We start from the raw sequence: 14,643 nt of genomic DNA, 5'->3' as shown, positions 1-14,643 counted from the left end.
ATGGGTGACAGATAGCGCAAAACGAGACAGAGCTCTGTGTAATGTGTATAAATCTGTGTCGTTTTAACTTTTAATGCTTTTAACTCCAAAATATTTTCTTGGTCGTATATATGTATAATAACGTATACCTAATATAGGGTATTACTATGGTATTACTAGTCTGGGGAATTTTGATGGCAGACAAATAACTACTATAGCCTATATAGGCCAACTGTCACAGTTGACAGGAAAATTGACATTTGACTTGACTGTGACATTTCTTGACAAATTCGAATTTTTTGCGAAAAAAGTTTATGCAAAATTATTATATACTGAAATTCTATTGTTTTTATTAAGCTATTGTTTATTGAATAATTTTATAAAAGGAACATTAGGTAAATAATACATTGGATTTTTATTTTACAATTGCGACAACTTACCTGCCATACTAATTTTATCGTGTCTACTGGATTTGTTTACGTAATTCTCTATCTCTCTAACCCCGTATTTATAAAAGGTAGTCTGAATTGTTTACATTTATATGTATTTTGTACACAGACATGTCCATCTCGCCCTTTCTCCGGAGCCCTTTCACTGACCTCACGGGTGGGCTGGTGTCTCATCAGATGCTGGGATCATGCCAGAAGCATGAGATACGCTACATGGACTGCCTGGAGGCGTACGGTCTTGACCGCGGTAAGGTCAAGTGTGCAGAGTTGTTCGATGACTTCCATGAGTGTCAAACCAAGACTAAGCAGTTCAAGAGATTTGCGGTGGGTACCAATATATTTTCATTTTAATAATCTCAAGTTAGCATTAGACTGTTACTTCATCATATGCTGGCCATACATGATCCAGTTTACCGACAAGTTTGCCACGGACTTGAATCCACACACATGACTTACAGCTCTGTAGTGGCTCTTGTATAAACCCTTGATTCAAGAATAACAAGTCAATGGGGCCGATTCTCTTGTACACAATCTCTAAACTAAATTAACAGGTCTAAATCTAGTACTATCCTTTTCTGCAAGCAACATTATGAAAGGGATAGCAATAGATTTAGATGTGTCATTTTAGTTTAGAGATTGTATACAACGGAACTAGCCACATTATTATTAAAATCTTAACTGATTTAAACATAAATACACTCTAATATTTATTTTATTCATTCAATTTAGAGTTTAGACTCAAAATTTTATCAAGAATTATTCACTACAATATTGTATTTTAATGTACAACACGTAATTTAACTAATACAATTTTATTTCCTTTGTTTTAGGCTATGAGGAAGGAAAGGGACAGGCAGATATCGGAAGGTAAACTTAAAGGAGATGAAAAATATGTGAACCCGAGAATAGACAGTTTCTAAGTCATGTAAATTATGTAGATAAAATTTATTTCAGCAATATAGAATCGGAACATTCTAAATAACTGTTTATATTCTTTTTTCCTCTTTATATAAACAATTTCTTATAAGATTCTAGATTTTTTTTGTTATGGGCTTTTGAAAGTAGTTATATTACTATAATATGTTGCTACTAGATGGCGGTAACAGTCGTTTAGATTAAATAAATACATAACTGAAATTTCAGAACTAAGGAGCCTTGGCCCTGAGATGCTTGGATAGAATAATCTATGACCACAACTTTTTCTGATTTTTATCTAGTGTTATTCTATTCGAACATATCTATACTAATAAATAAAATTGAAGTGTCTGTCTGTAATTTCGAAATAACTACCTCATATGGTTATTTGAACTGAATCACACGTTTTAAAAACAATTTCTGTCTGTCTGTCTGTTTGAACGGCTGGACCTATTTTGACGCGACTTTCACAGGCAAGTAGAGGATTGACCAGGGAGTAACATAGGCTACTTTTTTATCCGACTTTCAGAAAAGGAGGAGTTGTGTTTTTCTACCTATAAACACCGAAATCGCCGAGATTTCTTAACCGATTTGAGTAATTTTTGTTTTAATCGATAGAGAAACTTTGTGACATTGTCACATAAAAAATATTGGATTCCAACTCCTGAATCCTGATGCTGTACAGGACCTGACCACAAAAATTGATCGGATTTAGAAACTGTAGATTATAAATTGATATTGGAGGTACCTACCAAATAACGACTTTTTGAAATCGAGGACCCAACTCCTCAGTACTGAAGCTGACGTAAAATAGAAGAAATAACATCTCACAAGTAAGTACCTCTGCTTGAGCGAGGACTGAGGGGGCCACGCTAGTTGCATATCTGTAGGAGGTATATATCTGTGAAAACTAACCGTACTTTTGACATGACAGTTGACATAGAGTTAAAATTGCGCGTGATAACTCATTTTGTACATATGTAGTGATTCATAGAGATAGGTAATCATTCATCTAAGTAGTGATTACAATACTCTTTGGAGGTTTCATTTTTTAATTCAAATTGGTGTCTGCTAAATTCATCAAAAATATTATTGAATATAATATGGGTGAACTTTCACCGTTATTTCGAAATATATTCACCGACATAACGGGTGGTATAGTAGATCACCAGCAGATGGGGAGGTGCGCCATGCAAGAGTTGCAGTTCCGGGATTGTATGGAAGGCTATGGCTGGGATCGGGGGCTCGTGCGGTGCAAGCATCTGTTGGAGGATTTCCAAGAGTGCCAGACTAACCGGAAGCAATTTTTGCGTTTCATTGTAAGCATATACTCTTACTCATTGAAGTAGGTATCTACCAAGTACCACCTTGATGTCTCAAACTCAAATTGATGATCAATCTATAAGACAGGCGAAATTGCTCAGTTTAAAGTACCGTTGTAGTGCACCTTCTATCGGATATAACCAAATATAATAATATACTTACCTAACCTATCAGCATCGACTCGAGACGGCTGCGTAAAACGCGGCTCCTAGAAGTTGTTATTCAAACACTAAGCGTTCGAACTATGAAGCCTGCGTAGGAACTAGGAGCCGCATGGAATACGTCGCGCGCGCTTAGTCAGTCACCGACATAATAGGCGGTAGGTAGTTGTAGTGGATCACCAATAGACGGGGATTAGTCCCAGGCAAGAGATGCAGTTGAGAGCAGAGATTGTATAGACTTTGGCTAGGATTGCAGACTCATGGAGGTAGCTTGTAAGTGCGTAGGTTTCAAAGTGCCACGTGCCAGTCTAAATAAGGACTGGCACCATTTTTGCTTTTCAGTAAGTCTATAGTCTTTATTGAGGTATGTAGCCCTGGATAACATTATTCTGCAAGACTTCACTGAAAATCCCTGAAGCGAACTTAGATTTTTATCCAGTCACGAAGTTGAATAAATTGTAATGATTACTCAATAGACAATTATGAGTAGGTATAGGTCATAAAGATATAATAAGTAGGTATTATTAAAAAAATATTGTCTAATTTACGGGCTGTTTATTTTTTGTTCAAGTTTTGAAGAGCAAGGTGTATTGCCATCAAGATGTTTTTCTAGCTTAGAGCGATTGCTGTCTGACCTCCACCGGAATAATCCGTGAAGGGCGTTCAATAGTATAATATTTTTTTTATGAAACTACAAACATCATAACTATATCGGAATGAGCTTTTTACACGCTTCATTTATTTTTGTAAAAATGTAAGAGATGTATATATAGACTCTTCAATGACTAGCAATAAGTCCATCGAGCTTGGACATGGTTTGGATTGGACTCGTTTGGCTTCTCTCATTAATTTTTTGGGGTTTCTTTTAAAACTATTAGGTATCGCCGTCGTCTTAAACGATAGATGAACAGCTGAACGTAGTTCTCTTGCATGTTCACAGAGCACGGTCTTATGGAGCTTGTGACCAGCGCCGTCCGTTTGAGCTCTAATTTTGACGACCTTGCGCAGTGGTCAGGTCTCTAATTTCCGACGGGGGCAATTTGGGCATTTATGATTCCTAAATTGTTTCTGGTCTGGTCTGGTGGGAGGCTTCAGGCGTGGCTAGTTGCCATTAACAACCTACGGGTAAAGCCGTACCGCCAAGGGTTTTAGCGGTCAGTACGATTCCGCGTATAATAGAAACCAATCACAATATACCTAAGTTTAATGAATAACCCATAACCCTTCCAAGTTAAACGGCTTCCATCTTAAATTGCAACATCACTTACCAATGAGATCGATGTTAATGACTAACTTGTATCAGAATGAAAAAAGGTCGTCTGATCTCCTGTCACCAGCCACCACCGAGAAGTAAACCTGCGTCTCACCTATAATATTACAAAGATATAAAAAAAATAATTGTTGACAGGCTATGCGTAGAGAGCGCGACAGAAAAATAGCTTGCGGTGAGCTGACCAAGGATAAGGCGTACGTATCACCAAGAATGGATAGCTACTAACATGTGCTAGATTCAATAAAAAGTTTTTTTAAATAAAGGCCACTTTTTTCTTCTTCACTTCTTTTCTTAGTATTACACGTAGGTAGAAACTTAGGTAGGTTACTTACTCTTTGTAAATTTGATGAATTAAGTAGATCTAATATTTATTTCAAAGCAATGCTTTCAAATGGTTATTTACCAAGCTAATTTCTTCGACCATCTTTCAAAGTTAAAACTGATTAAGTGAATTTATATTTGATATGCAATTAGTACCACCGAGTAGCGACTAGATTGTAGGGTGTTTCACGCTCCAGTTTTGCGACGCTTTCCACTGTCCAGCGGCTCCCTGCGACTCGTTTAAGATCGTCCGTCGGCCGTCTACTCCGAGTATAATACCTTCGCATGAGGGGTAACGTGTAACCTAGAGTACTAGATATTTCCATGGTCCTACAGGCATCTCAGCCTACTATGTAATTGTTAAAAACGAGCTTATCCTTTTTTTTGCCTCTATCAAGTCCATCCGCCTACTGAAGCCGAATAATTTGTAATTTTTTAACAATCAATTAATATTGATATATTTTGTCTCGAGTGCCTACACCTAGGTGGTAAAAAATTGGGTGGTAGAGCTTATAAATAATGAAATATTTAAAGTAGGTAAGGTAGGTAGGTACTATACCTATTCTTAATTAACTTGGAATGGTAGGGGAGCCCAAGAGGGGATTTTGGGATTTACTCGAGCGCGTCAGATTAAGACAAGGTAAGTTTAATAATAAGATGCAAAAAGTATGCATTTCATTGATCTGACAATTCGAGCGTGACCTAAGGAAATAGGAGAGTCACAAAGTTTCAAAATTCGGCCATGACTTTTGGTTGCGACCAAATCGTCAGTTTTTTGAATAGGAGCTACTTGAGGATTCACTTAACATCCCTTCTCAATATCTCACGCGCTCGATAAATATTTTTGGGTCTATTACCTTTCTTTTTTTTTTTTTTTTTAAATTCATAGATTCGCGCTTGGCTGCAATTAGACCTGTTGAGAAGTGATAATGCACCCCCACCATGCAAACCGACAGATATAAATATCACAGACAGATAGAAAAGTATATGGGGCGCATTATATACTATTGAGATTTAAAGCGCTTGAGTATTTCTTTGTAATTTTTTTTTTTTTACATTTTTGAAAACCTGTACGCGCTCTCCCCACCAGTGAAAGGGGTTACATCATATAACCTTTTTTTCTTTTTAGCACCTAATCTTCACAATCCAATAGGTCCCCACGACGCTCGAGTAAATCCCTATTTGGCATCTTGGGCTCCCGTACTAGAATGATGTAGTAAATTATTTTTTTATACAGTTGCTCAAAAAGTGGCGTATTGCAGGGACGTATAGCGTTCGGGATGTGGGCTATTACCATCGACATAGGAGTACTTGCAAATTCTTTGGCTATTACATACTCGTGCTTTTTTTTTACCTTTCCCGAACTCGTGCGTTCTCTTTCCCAACTGTCAAAATAATGTCTATTAAAAAGAAAAACCAACCATGAAGTTTTTACTAAAAAAAATCATAAAAGTTTTTATGATTCATGCAAATACGTATATTTCTAAAAAGAAGCTACTAATTTGTTTCAATATCAGATTTAATTATTTGATTGAATGAGTTTGGTTAGGTTTCATTTCATTTCATCTCATTAAATTTCATTTTCATTTCATATCATGTTAAGTTAGTTGAGTTTATTGTGTTTTTATTATTTTATTAAATTGCTTCATTTTTTCGCAACTGTATTAAAAATAGTCGTTCAGTACACGTGCGGAACCGTCATTGCAACTTGTTCCAACTGTTAACCCTCGCCTTCGGCTGCGCCTTGGCTCGGGTAGACATTTGTCGGAACTCTTTGCAATGACAGCCTTTCCACACTTGTAATGAAATATACTATTTTGAAAGTCTACTTACCTACTTGTATATCGTATTACATGGTATTACCTAACCGTAGCACTATTCTATGAGACGTCTTCTAATATCGCATACCTAGTGTTTGTTCATGTAATTTTTATGTATTTCATTGAATTGCTCCTGGACAGGACACGAGCGCATAAATATGTGACCGTTGTGAATAAATTCATATCCATTTTTTGCTAGTAGGTAAATATAAGGCGATGTAGAAAACACACACTCTTACAATATAATTGTGCAATATTATTTTAGTCGCAGCTTTTCAGGAAGCGATGTCATTTTTGGCTTATTCCGTTATAATCCCACTCCAGCTCCCACAGCGGGAGCGTAGAAGACTTTAGAGTGCTTTATGCTACTGGTGAATTATAAAGTTTTCTGTCCTCTCAACCGGCCAACAAAATGTCTGACATGTATCCACAAATGCGGCGCGGCTCGATGTAGGGTTGTTGTAGTCTGCAGCTGGACTAGTCGGCCGTATCAATCACAGTCCACAGGCCGTACGAAGTATGTACAATAATTTTGCGCAATTATATTGAAGGTATATGGTCTGTCTAAGGATTTAGTTGAAGATTTGAACTATTCGAAGTATGTGACGAGCGCCCGTCCGCGGCCGTCCGATATCAGTTTTTTTGCGGGCAAGTCACGGTCGGTCGAAGGCGTTTTTGCGCGGAATTTTGGCGCCAAACTATTTACAATAATAATTACTTCTTACATGATATACAATGGACAAAATTCTTTTTATTTTGATTAACTTTTTTGCTCACGCCGATGTCTTAAGGTTACTGCGTGATACGAGAGTGTTATTGGGAGGAACTGTCGGTAGCGGTCGTTTTATTATACAGACATTTTATTTATGAGGGGCGGCTGAATAATGGTTATTGATTATTGACTATAAATAGACTTGGCGTACGTAGGTACTGATTTTAAAAATAATATAGAAATATTTTTACAACTTAATGATGAAGTAGGTACTGTTGTCATGTTTTTATAAATATTAAAAGAATCGTTAAATAATTTAGTAGAACTAATTTTAAAATAATTGTTAAATAATGTTTATAACAAAGACATTTTAGCAAGAAGTAGGTAGATGTCCGGATAAATTCCTGTTTGTCTTCTACAGAAGGTATTTTGCGTCATCGGTTGATATTTACTTAATAATAATTATGAAATAGATGTCGAGACTAACATTTAACAATTTAGTCATTAGGTTATTGACCGGCCTTTGCTGATGAAATACGAGTGAAGGTTATATCAAATCATGCCCAGGTACCAGGTACCTCACGAAATCGAGCGGTGCCCTCTGGCAAAAAAAAAAAATAAAAAATTGGTGTGAATGTATATTACACGGAAACTGATCAAAGGTGCTCGACCTTCTCGAGTTTTTAGACAGATTAATTTAAAAGCTAATGTCCTTTTATTTTCGGAGGACAAAGATCTCGCAGGCTGTCAACCCCTTCTTTCTCTATATTTGAATCAAAACGGAGCGAGCATCGACGTCCCTTGTCGACATCGGAATCTTTTTTTTGGTTTCAAGTATTTATTGCTACTTACCTCTTAATGATAGAGAAAAAAAAATAATGACCAAAGAATAAAGTAGCACTATCATTAAAAATCGACGCGATGGAACAGTATACCTAATAGATTAGGCGGTCTCAAGTCACAACAAGGGTACCTACAATTAAGTATCATGTATATGGCTGGTGATGGGTTCACAGGACGAAGGGCTATCTCTGATGCCAAAAATATTATGTGAATCTGCCTGCGCTGAGTGGTTGCGTTATCTACGAGTAGGTATTTAGGGTCAGGCGCCCTAAATACCTACTCGATAAAACAAGATATCGTGACCAAAAAATAAATGATAATAGATATTATGGTCGATGCAATAAAAAGTAAGCAATAGTTGTAAGAGTTGTACCTACTCATTGTACAATAATTGTGTAAAGAGAAAGATTGATCAATATTCGGTTGCGTTTTGGAATTAGGTAGGTAAGTATAACTAGGTAAACGCGTCCCATCTTAGGCCACATCATCACTTCCCATCAGGTGTGATTGTGGTCAAGCGTACACCTATAATAAATAAAAAAAAAAAAAAAACTTTTTCAATAACATGCCAAAAATAAAAACGACGAAGGAAGTGCTTACTTTAGGATGAAGAATTTACACCTACGTATTTAATTAGGTAGGTATATGGTACAGACTAGTATATTAAAATGCCGCTGCTAGGGTATCCTATCGTAAAAAAATACCGACGATCCTCGTCGTGACAATATTTTTTCCAAGTCCAAGAATAGGTAACTTTTGGGCAACGTAGAGTTTTTCTACACTATTAATATGAATTTTATTCTGGCGGTCGTATCAATCTTTCAGTGCCCCAATGGCATGGTAAATAATTCATGTTTGGTCGATTTTGACTGAGAAATGTCTCTACCATATCCGACACTGCTGTCTGTTGTATTAACCATGGAACCAGGAATCAGCTTAGCTATTTGCATAATCTAGGTATATGTAGTTCTATAGGAGCTACATATGAAGATATGCGTTATTCTGTTCCTGTTTTTTCTTATATTCGCAATAAATCCTAAAAAGTAAACCTTGGGAGCTATTTTTTTCTATACGCCCTCTACGCCTTTCTTGCACTACGCCCATTGGGCTCGTCCCAGAGGAAACTCCGGGACGAGCCCATTGCGCGTAGTGCAAGAAAACTACCGAATACCGATTCATGCTGAGCGCACGTGACCACCGAGGGTTAGACTCACGTCGTAGGTAAAACTCCTACATACCCTTTGTCTTTCCCAGGACATTCAGTATCCTAAGATTTCTTCCTCCATTAACATAAAAAAGGTATAGATCTATGGTTGTGAGAAAGAGAGATATGAAAAAAATTAAAATTGGGGGGGGGGGGTAAGGGGGTGCGCTAACATCTTAGCACCCCAAATGTCAACCTCACCTGCACGTGGAGCCCCCTGCGAATCAGCGGACGAGGATATGACGACCGAAGAATGGCCCTGCGCTGACCAACCCGCCTGCCCAGCGTGGTCAGTATGGGCACTACTTCTAATGAGCAGCGCCAATTTGGCGCGCTCTTGGAAAGGCCTATGTCCAGCAGTGGCTGATGGATTGGATTGGATTGGAAAAAATTTACGATGGCGTAGATTGCCTGAATGCTGCGCATAAAAGTGTATTATTTAATCTTTGGCCAGATCTAACTTTACTTAATCGTATAAAGGTAGAACCTTTATCCTACGGCCAACGCACGGGGCGGCGAGGCGGGCGGCCGCGCAGCGGAAGCTTTATTTGGATTCATATTGGATGTATCTACAGGATTATTCTAGGATGAATTTAGGCCTTAGCCGTCCTCATGTGGCTTAACCAAACAGGATAAGATACATGTATTTTTAAAAATATAACGGTTTCTTATTATAATTAACCGACTTCAAAAAAAGGAGGAGGTTATCAATTCGACTGTATGTTTTTTTCAAATCTGATTTCTGTTTTTTGAAATATTTTGCAAGAAGTTATTTGAGAGGTTGATCGTGTTCGAGGATTGATATTAGAATTTCAATGTAGCGTTTTGTGAATACTATTGCCCCCGTCCGTTCAGTCAGCGTCACGGGATTACCTATGTAGGTACAGTACGCGGCCGAAAGTAATGAACATCGACCTTTAGAATGACATTTAATCTTTGTAGAGCGTTAGTCTCTGTCACTCATACCCATATGACACTTTGTCGGTCTCAACGACCGAGACACTGCTCTACAAATCTGCTGTCTCCTTCTAAAGATCGATGTTCATCACTTTTGGCCGCGTACTGTACCAACTTTTATTGCTTCCAAAATAAGTATTGAAATAAATGGATAGATACAAGGTACCTACCTATTTTTATACTCGGCAAGACGGTCACAATTATTATTAGTTATAGTATAATAATCATTTCATGATTTCCGCGTTCGAATTTCTATATGGCAGCATATAGAAATTATATAAATTAAATTATACCTTAGACACGGGATTTCCTAGTTTAGGGGTCAGGATTCCAGAGAGTTGATTACTGTACTGAGTTGTTTAAATAAATTAAAAAAAAAAACAACTATATGACAGTAGGTACGTGTTAACGTAAGGTAATGTACCGTATCGTGAGGTATATCACCTACCGTACCTGTACCGCAACGACATCATGCACATGGCACATCGGTCAGGGCGCGGCGGCGGCGGCGAGACGCGGCGGTGGGCGGGCGGCGGGCGGTCAAAATCTACACTCTGCAGACTTACAGCCAACTACGCAGAACTCAAAAGATATTATACCTAGTATACTTGAGTATGTGCGCAATACCAAGTGTGAATAATATGGAAGGAAGTATTAGATATTAAAGGACTTTATCATGCTGTGAAATTACAATTTATCATCATCATCATTCGATAGACGTCCACAGCTGGACATAGGTCTATTATTTATAGGGATTTCCACACGCTACGGTATTTCGCCGCCTGAATCCAGCGGCTACCTGCGACTCGTTTGATGTCATCTGTCAACCTAGTGGTCTTCCAACGCTGCGCTTATTCTAGCACCTTGAGACCCCAATGTCTATGTGCCCACTTCAACTTTGCTACATACAAATCATTTGTATTTTTTAAGGAAATAAAAATAGCGAACAAAACGATCAGGTGGGGTCACCTGTTGTTAAGTGATTACCGCCGCGCGCCGCCCATGAACATCTGCAGCACCAGAGGAACCTATATGCGTTGCCGGCCTTTCAGGAATTTGATCATGTCGAGAAATCCTAATAATTATTCTTTGTCTTTCAAATAATATGTGATTAGTGCTATGTACTTTTTAATCTCGTGATTATATATTCCGTATGTATATTTTACTCTCTATGCACAAAACATTATTACTTCTGAACCGGGACCATTACTATTTTTATTTAATGCACTAGCTGACCCGGCGAACTTCATACCGCCTAACAGTCAATTCTTTAATTTTTTATTTTTTTTACTTACGATTTTTTTAATTTTTCTCTCCGTAAGAACCATCCTCGTACTTCAAGGAATATTATAAAAAAGAAATTAATGAAATCGGTTCAGCTGTTCTCGAGATTTGCGATGAGCAACACATTCAGTGAATCATTTTTATATTATAGATAGAGATAGAGATTATTATTTTTAAGTTTGACATATCTAGCTGTCGTTTTAGTCTCTGGGATTAAAAAATGCACTTTACATTTACCACTTATCAAATATACTTAATTATTGATTGCAAAGAATTAAATTAATGGTTTTTTAATTTAATTCTTACCACTCTAAAATACAACTGATCCAAGTGACAAATTGAGGAAAAATTGTTTAAATATAAAGTAGGATAACCGTTAACCGTGTTTTAGTAAAAAGTTTCTTGTTTACCGTTTGAATGTATTTAAAATAGTGGGTCAGCATTTAAGTCTGTTTTTCGAAATAGGAACCTACCTGTCCACAAAGGCGCAACACACACCTGCAGAGTGAAAGTGGAACGGAGGCGCAGCGTCCTCTATGATCCATATCAAAGTCCTCTATGACTTTGTCATAGGTAGTTTGAAATTACTTAGTAAGTAAGTATAAAGACCGCGATTATACCTGTAAGTTTTAACTTTCTACAAATTTACTATAAGTAGGTACTTACTTATACACTATTATAAAGGTACATTTACATTAGTGAATTTGTTGTAAATTACCTACTTACGTGAGTAAAACTTACAGGTGTATAACGACGCAAAGAAAACAAAGTATAGAAGAAACCCAATAAATAAGCACGCGGTGCGTAGCTTTCAGTCGCCGCCGCCCGCTGTTAAGGTGTATAAAGCGGAGTTAGATAGTGAAGTGGAAACTTCTTTAGCTGAGCAAGTTGAAAGTAATTCAGAGTTTTTCGGACAGAAGTAGCAAACGCCATTTTCGTCCGGATTTAAAATGGGTGCCAAATATAACAGCTGTTTTGAGGATTAACGTGTTTTAAAGTACCTACCAAGTAGAATCCGCGACAGATTGAGATGGCAATCGGGGTACGAGGCGGGGGGACGCCCCGCACACTATTATATTGATCGCGATTGATTTGCTGTTCCTTGAGGAGTTTCGTCCTCTATTTCCGAAACTGTTCATCAAATCCGCACCAAACATACATGGCACCAACATGATAGTATAACCTTAGTATAAAAAAAGAATTGTGAAAATCAGTTCTGAAAAATTTGATAGAGTTATGGAGTAAAATCCATAAAAAATTTGATCCCTTATCTCGAAGAATCCCGGGAATTTCGAGATAAAAACTACCCTATATTATACCCGGTCTATGAGTCACCACTGTACCAAATTTTTCAAAATCAATTCAGTAGTTTTCGCGTGATGCGGGCACAGACAGACAGACAAACATGCCAAAAAATTCTTTTGGGCTCTATATCGATAATAATGTTTCCCCCGATTAGAATTTTCAAAATAAATATTTAATGTACAGAAATTGTCCAGTTACAGTTTTATTAAACCACACACTTGTTTTATTACAGTTAGATTAATGTTCGAACATCCAGTACCTGTATGGTTTTATTTATTAGGTACTATTGCTAACCAGGCCCCTCTTTCCCACTGGACACTCTGGGCACGTGCCCAGGGCCCACGATCGACAGGGATTCACTAGTCCCAAACTATAATCGACCGATTGATACTTTATTACCGAAAAACATATTTATTTCGATATAATCAAAGGTCAAAAAGGTCCTCTCGAACAAAGGACCATAGAGATTGTTAACTAGTCAAGACTGACTTATATTCGATCTTTCTTGGTTTTAACCCCCGACCCAAAAATATTAGGCCCCATTATTCTAATGTGTCCAGGGCCTTCAATAGGTTAAAGACTTTTTTCTGCTTCTAACTTCACTTCTTATTCCTTGCACGACAGATGCCTTATCGACATCGCTTATTCAAGACTTTCGGGAGCCACTCTATCTATTGGTGGAAATGATTCCGCAAATCGCTTTTTTGGTAAGATATCCTAGGACCTAGAAGAATTATTTGCGAAGTCTCATGTAGTTCGAAAAGCGGACTTATTCGAAAGCCAGTATTGGTGAAAAGGAATTTGCAAGATTTTTTCATTGAGTTATTATATATTAAAAATTGAAATTTTTATTATTTATTAAAAACGGCAGCGTTGTTTAATTTATATTTATTTAGGTTTAATATAATATTAGTTTTATTTATTAGGTACTATTGCTAACCAGTCCCCTCTTTCCCACTGGACACTCTGGGCACGTGCCCAGGGCCCACGATCGACAGGGATTCACTAGTCCCAAACTATAATCGACCGATTGATACTTTATTACCGAAAAACATATTTATTTCGATATAATCAAAGGTCAAAAAGGTCCTCTCGAACAAAGGACCATAGAGATTGTTAACTAGTCAAGACTGACTTATATTCGATCTTTCTTGGTTTTAACCCCCGACCCAAAAATATTAGGCCCCATTATTCTAATGTGTCCAGGGCCTTCAATAGGTTAAAGACTTTTTTCTGCTTCTAACTTCACTTCTTATTCCTTGCACGACAGATGCCTTATCGACATCGCTTATTCAAGACTTTCGGGAGCCACTCTATCTATTGGTGGAAATGATTCCGCAAATCGCTTTTTTGGTAAGATATCCTAGGACCTAGAAGAATTATTTGCGAAGTCTCATGTAGTTCGAAAAGCGGACTTATTCGAAAGCCAGTATTGGTGAAAAGGAATTTGCAAGATTTTTTCATTGAGTTATTATATATTAAAAATTGAAATTTTTATTATTTATTAAAAACGGCAGCGTTGTTTAATTTATATTTATTTAGGTTTAATATAATATAAGTTATTTATAATATTTTCCATTAGGTAAGTACCTATGCCTACTCTGAATTTTCTTAACGTCTTCAGCATATAACTTAGTCAGGTACTATGAAAATAAGCTGTCTATATCACTTAATCTATTATTCTCAATATATTGCTTTTTTACAAAATGTTTAGGTAACTACATGAAAGATTATGCACTTTATGATAATTATTTTGTTAACGATCGATTTTGTTTACTTAAGTCTAAAATTAAATTACGCTCAATTAGCACTAAAAACAAAATGTTATTTTTCAATGGATCACATTTCACAAGAAATGTTACTCGATATCTATGTTATTGAATAATCATAAACAATCGTGAACAAGTACGACTTATTTTTTTGGATTAATATTGCGTACAGTAGCGATTGTTTTTAAAAAAATCGAGTGGTGGAACGCGGCCGCCCGTAAGTTCAGTGCAAATTGTGTAGCCAATCAGATCGTTCGCTACTAGTACAAATCACGTGTTTAAAAGTTTTCCGAACGCAACTGAAAATTTCCTCGAGTTTATTGTATTA

The 14,643-nt window shown here is 37.1% G+C and overlaps 1 protein-coding gene across 1 annotated transcript; it reads left to right on the top strand.

Annotated features, from left to right (window-relative positions):
* The first annotated feature begins 214 nt into the window (after positions 1 to 214).
* Positions 215 to 1,411, top strand: ND-15 (NADH dehydrogenase (ubiquinone) 15 kDa subunit). The gene is made up of 3 exons (XM_034979500.2): positions 215 to 374; positions 538 to 752; positions 1,259 to 1,411. Exons 2-3 carry the CDS (start codon positions 540 to 542, stop codon positions 1,346 to 1,348), a joined length of 303 nt encoding a protein of 100 aa, XP_034835391.1. The 5' UTR covers positions 215 to 374; positions 538 to 539; the 3' UTR covers positions 1,349 to 1,411.
* The last annotated feature ends 13,232 nt before the right edge of the window (positions 1,412 to 14,643 follow it).

Source organism: Maniola hyperantus, chromosome 20 (genome assembly GCF_902806685.2).
Source record: "Maniola hyperantus chromosome 20, iAphHyp1.2, whole genome shotgun sequence".
NCBI lineage: Eukaryota > Metazoa > Arthropoda > Insecta > Lepidoptera > Nymphalidae > Maniola > Maniola hyperantus.
The sequence above is the reverse complement of the archived record's forward strand: the minus strand, read 5'-3'. Positions and strand labels throughout refer to the sequence as shown.

Bases quoted from the DNA above. Each gene is read 5' to 3' on its own strand.
- ND-15 (XM_034979500.2), top strand. From the start codon at position 540: ATGTCCATCTCGCCCTTTCTCCGGAGCCCTTTCACTGACCTCACGGGT. The intron at 753-1,258 runs GTGGGTACCAAT...CCTTTGTTTTAG, and splicing joins AGCAGTTCAAGAGATTTGCG to GCTATGAGGAAGGAAAGGGA.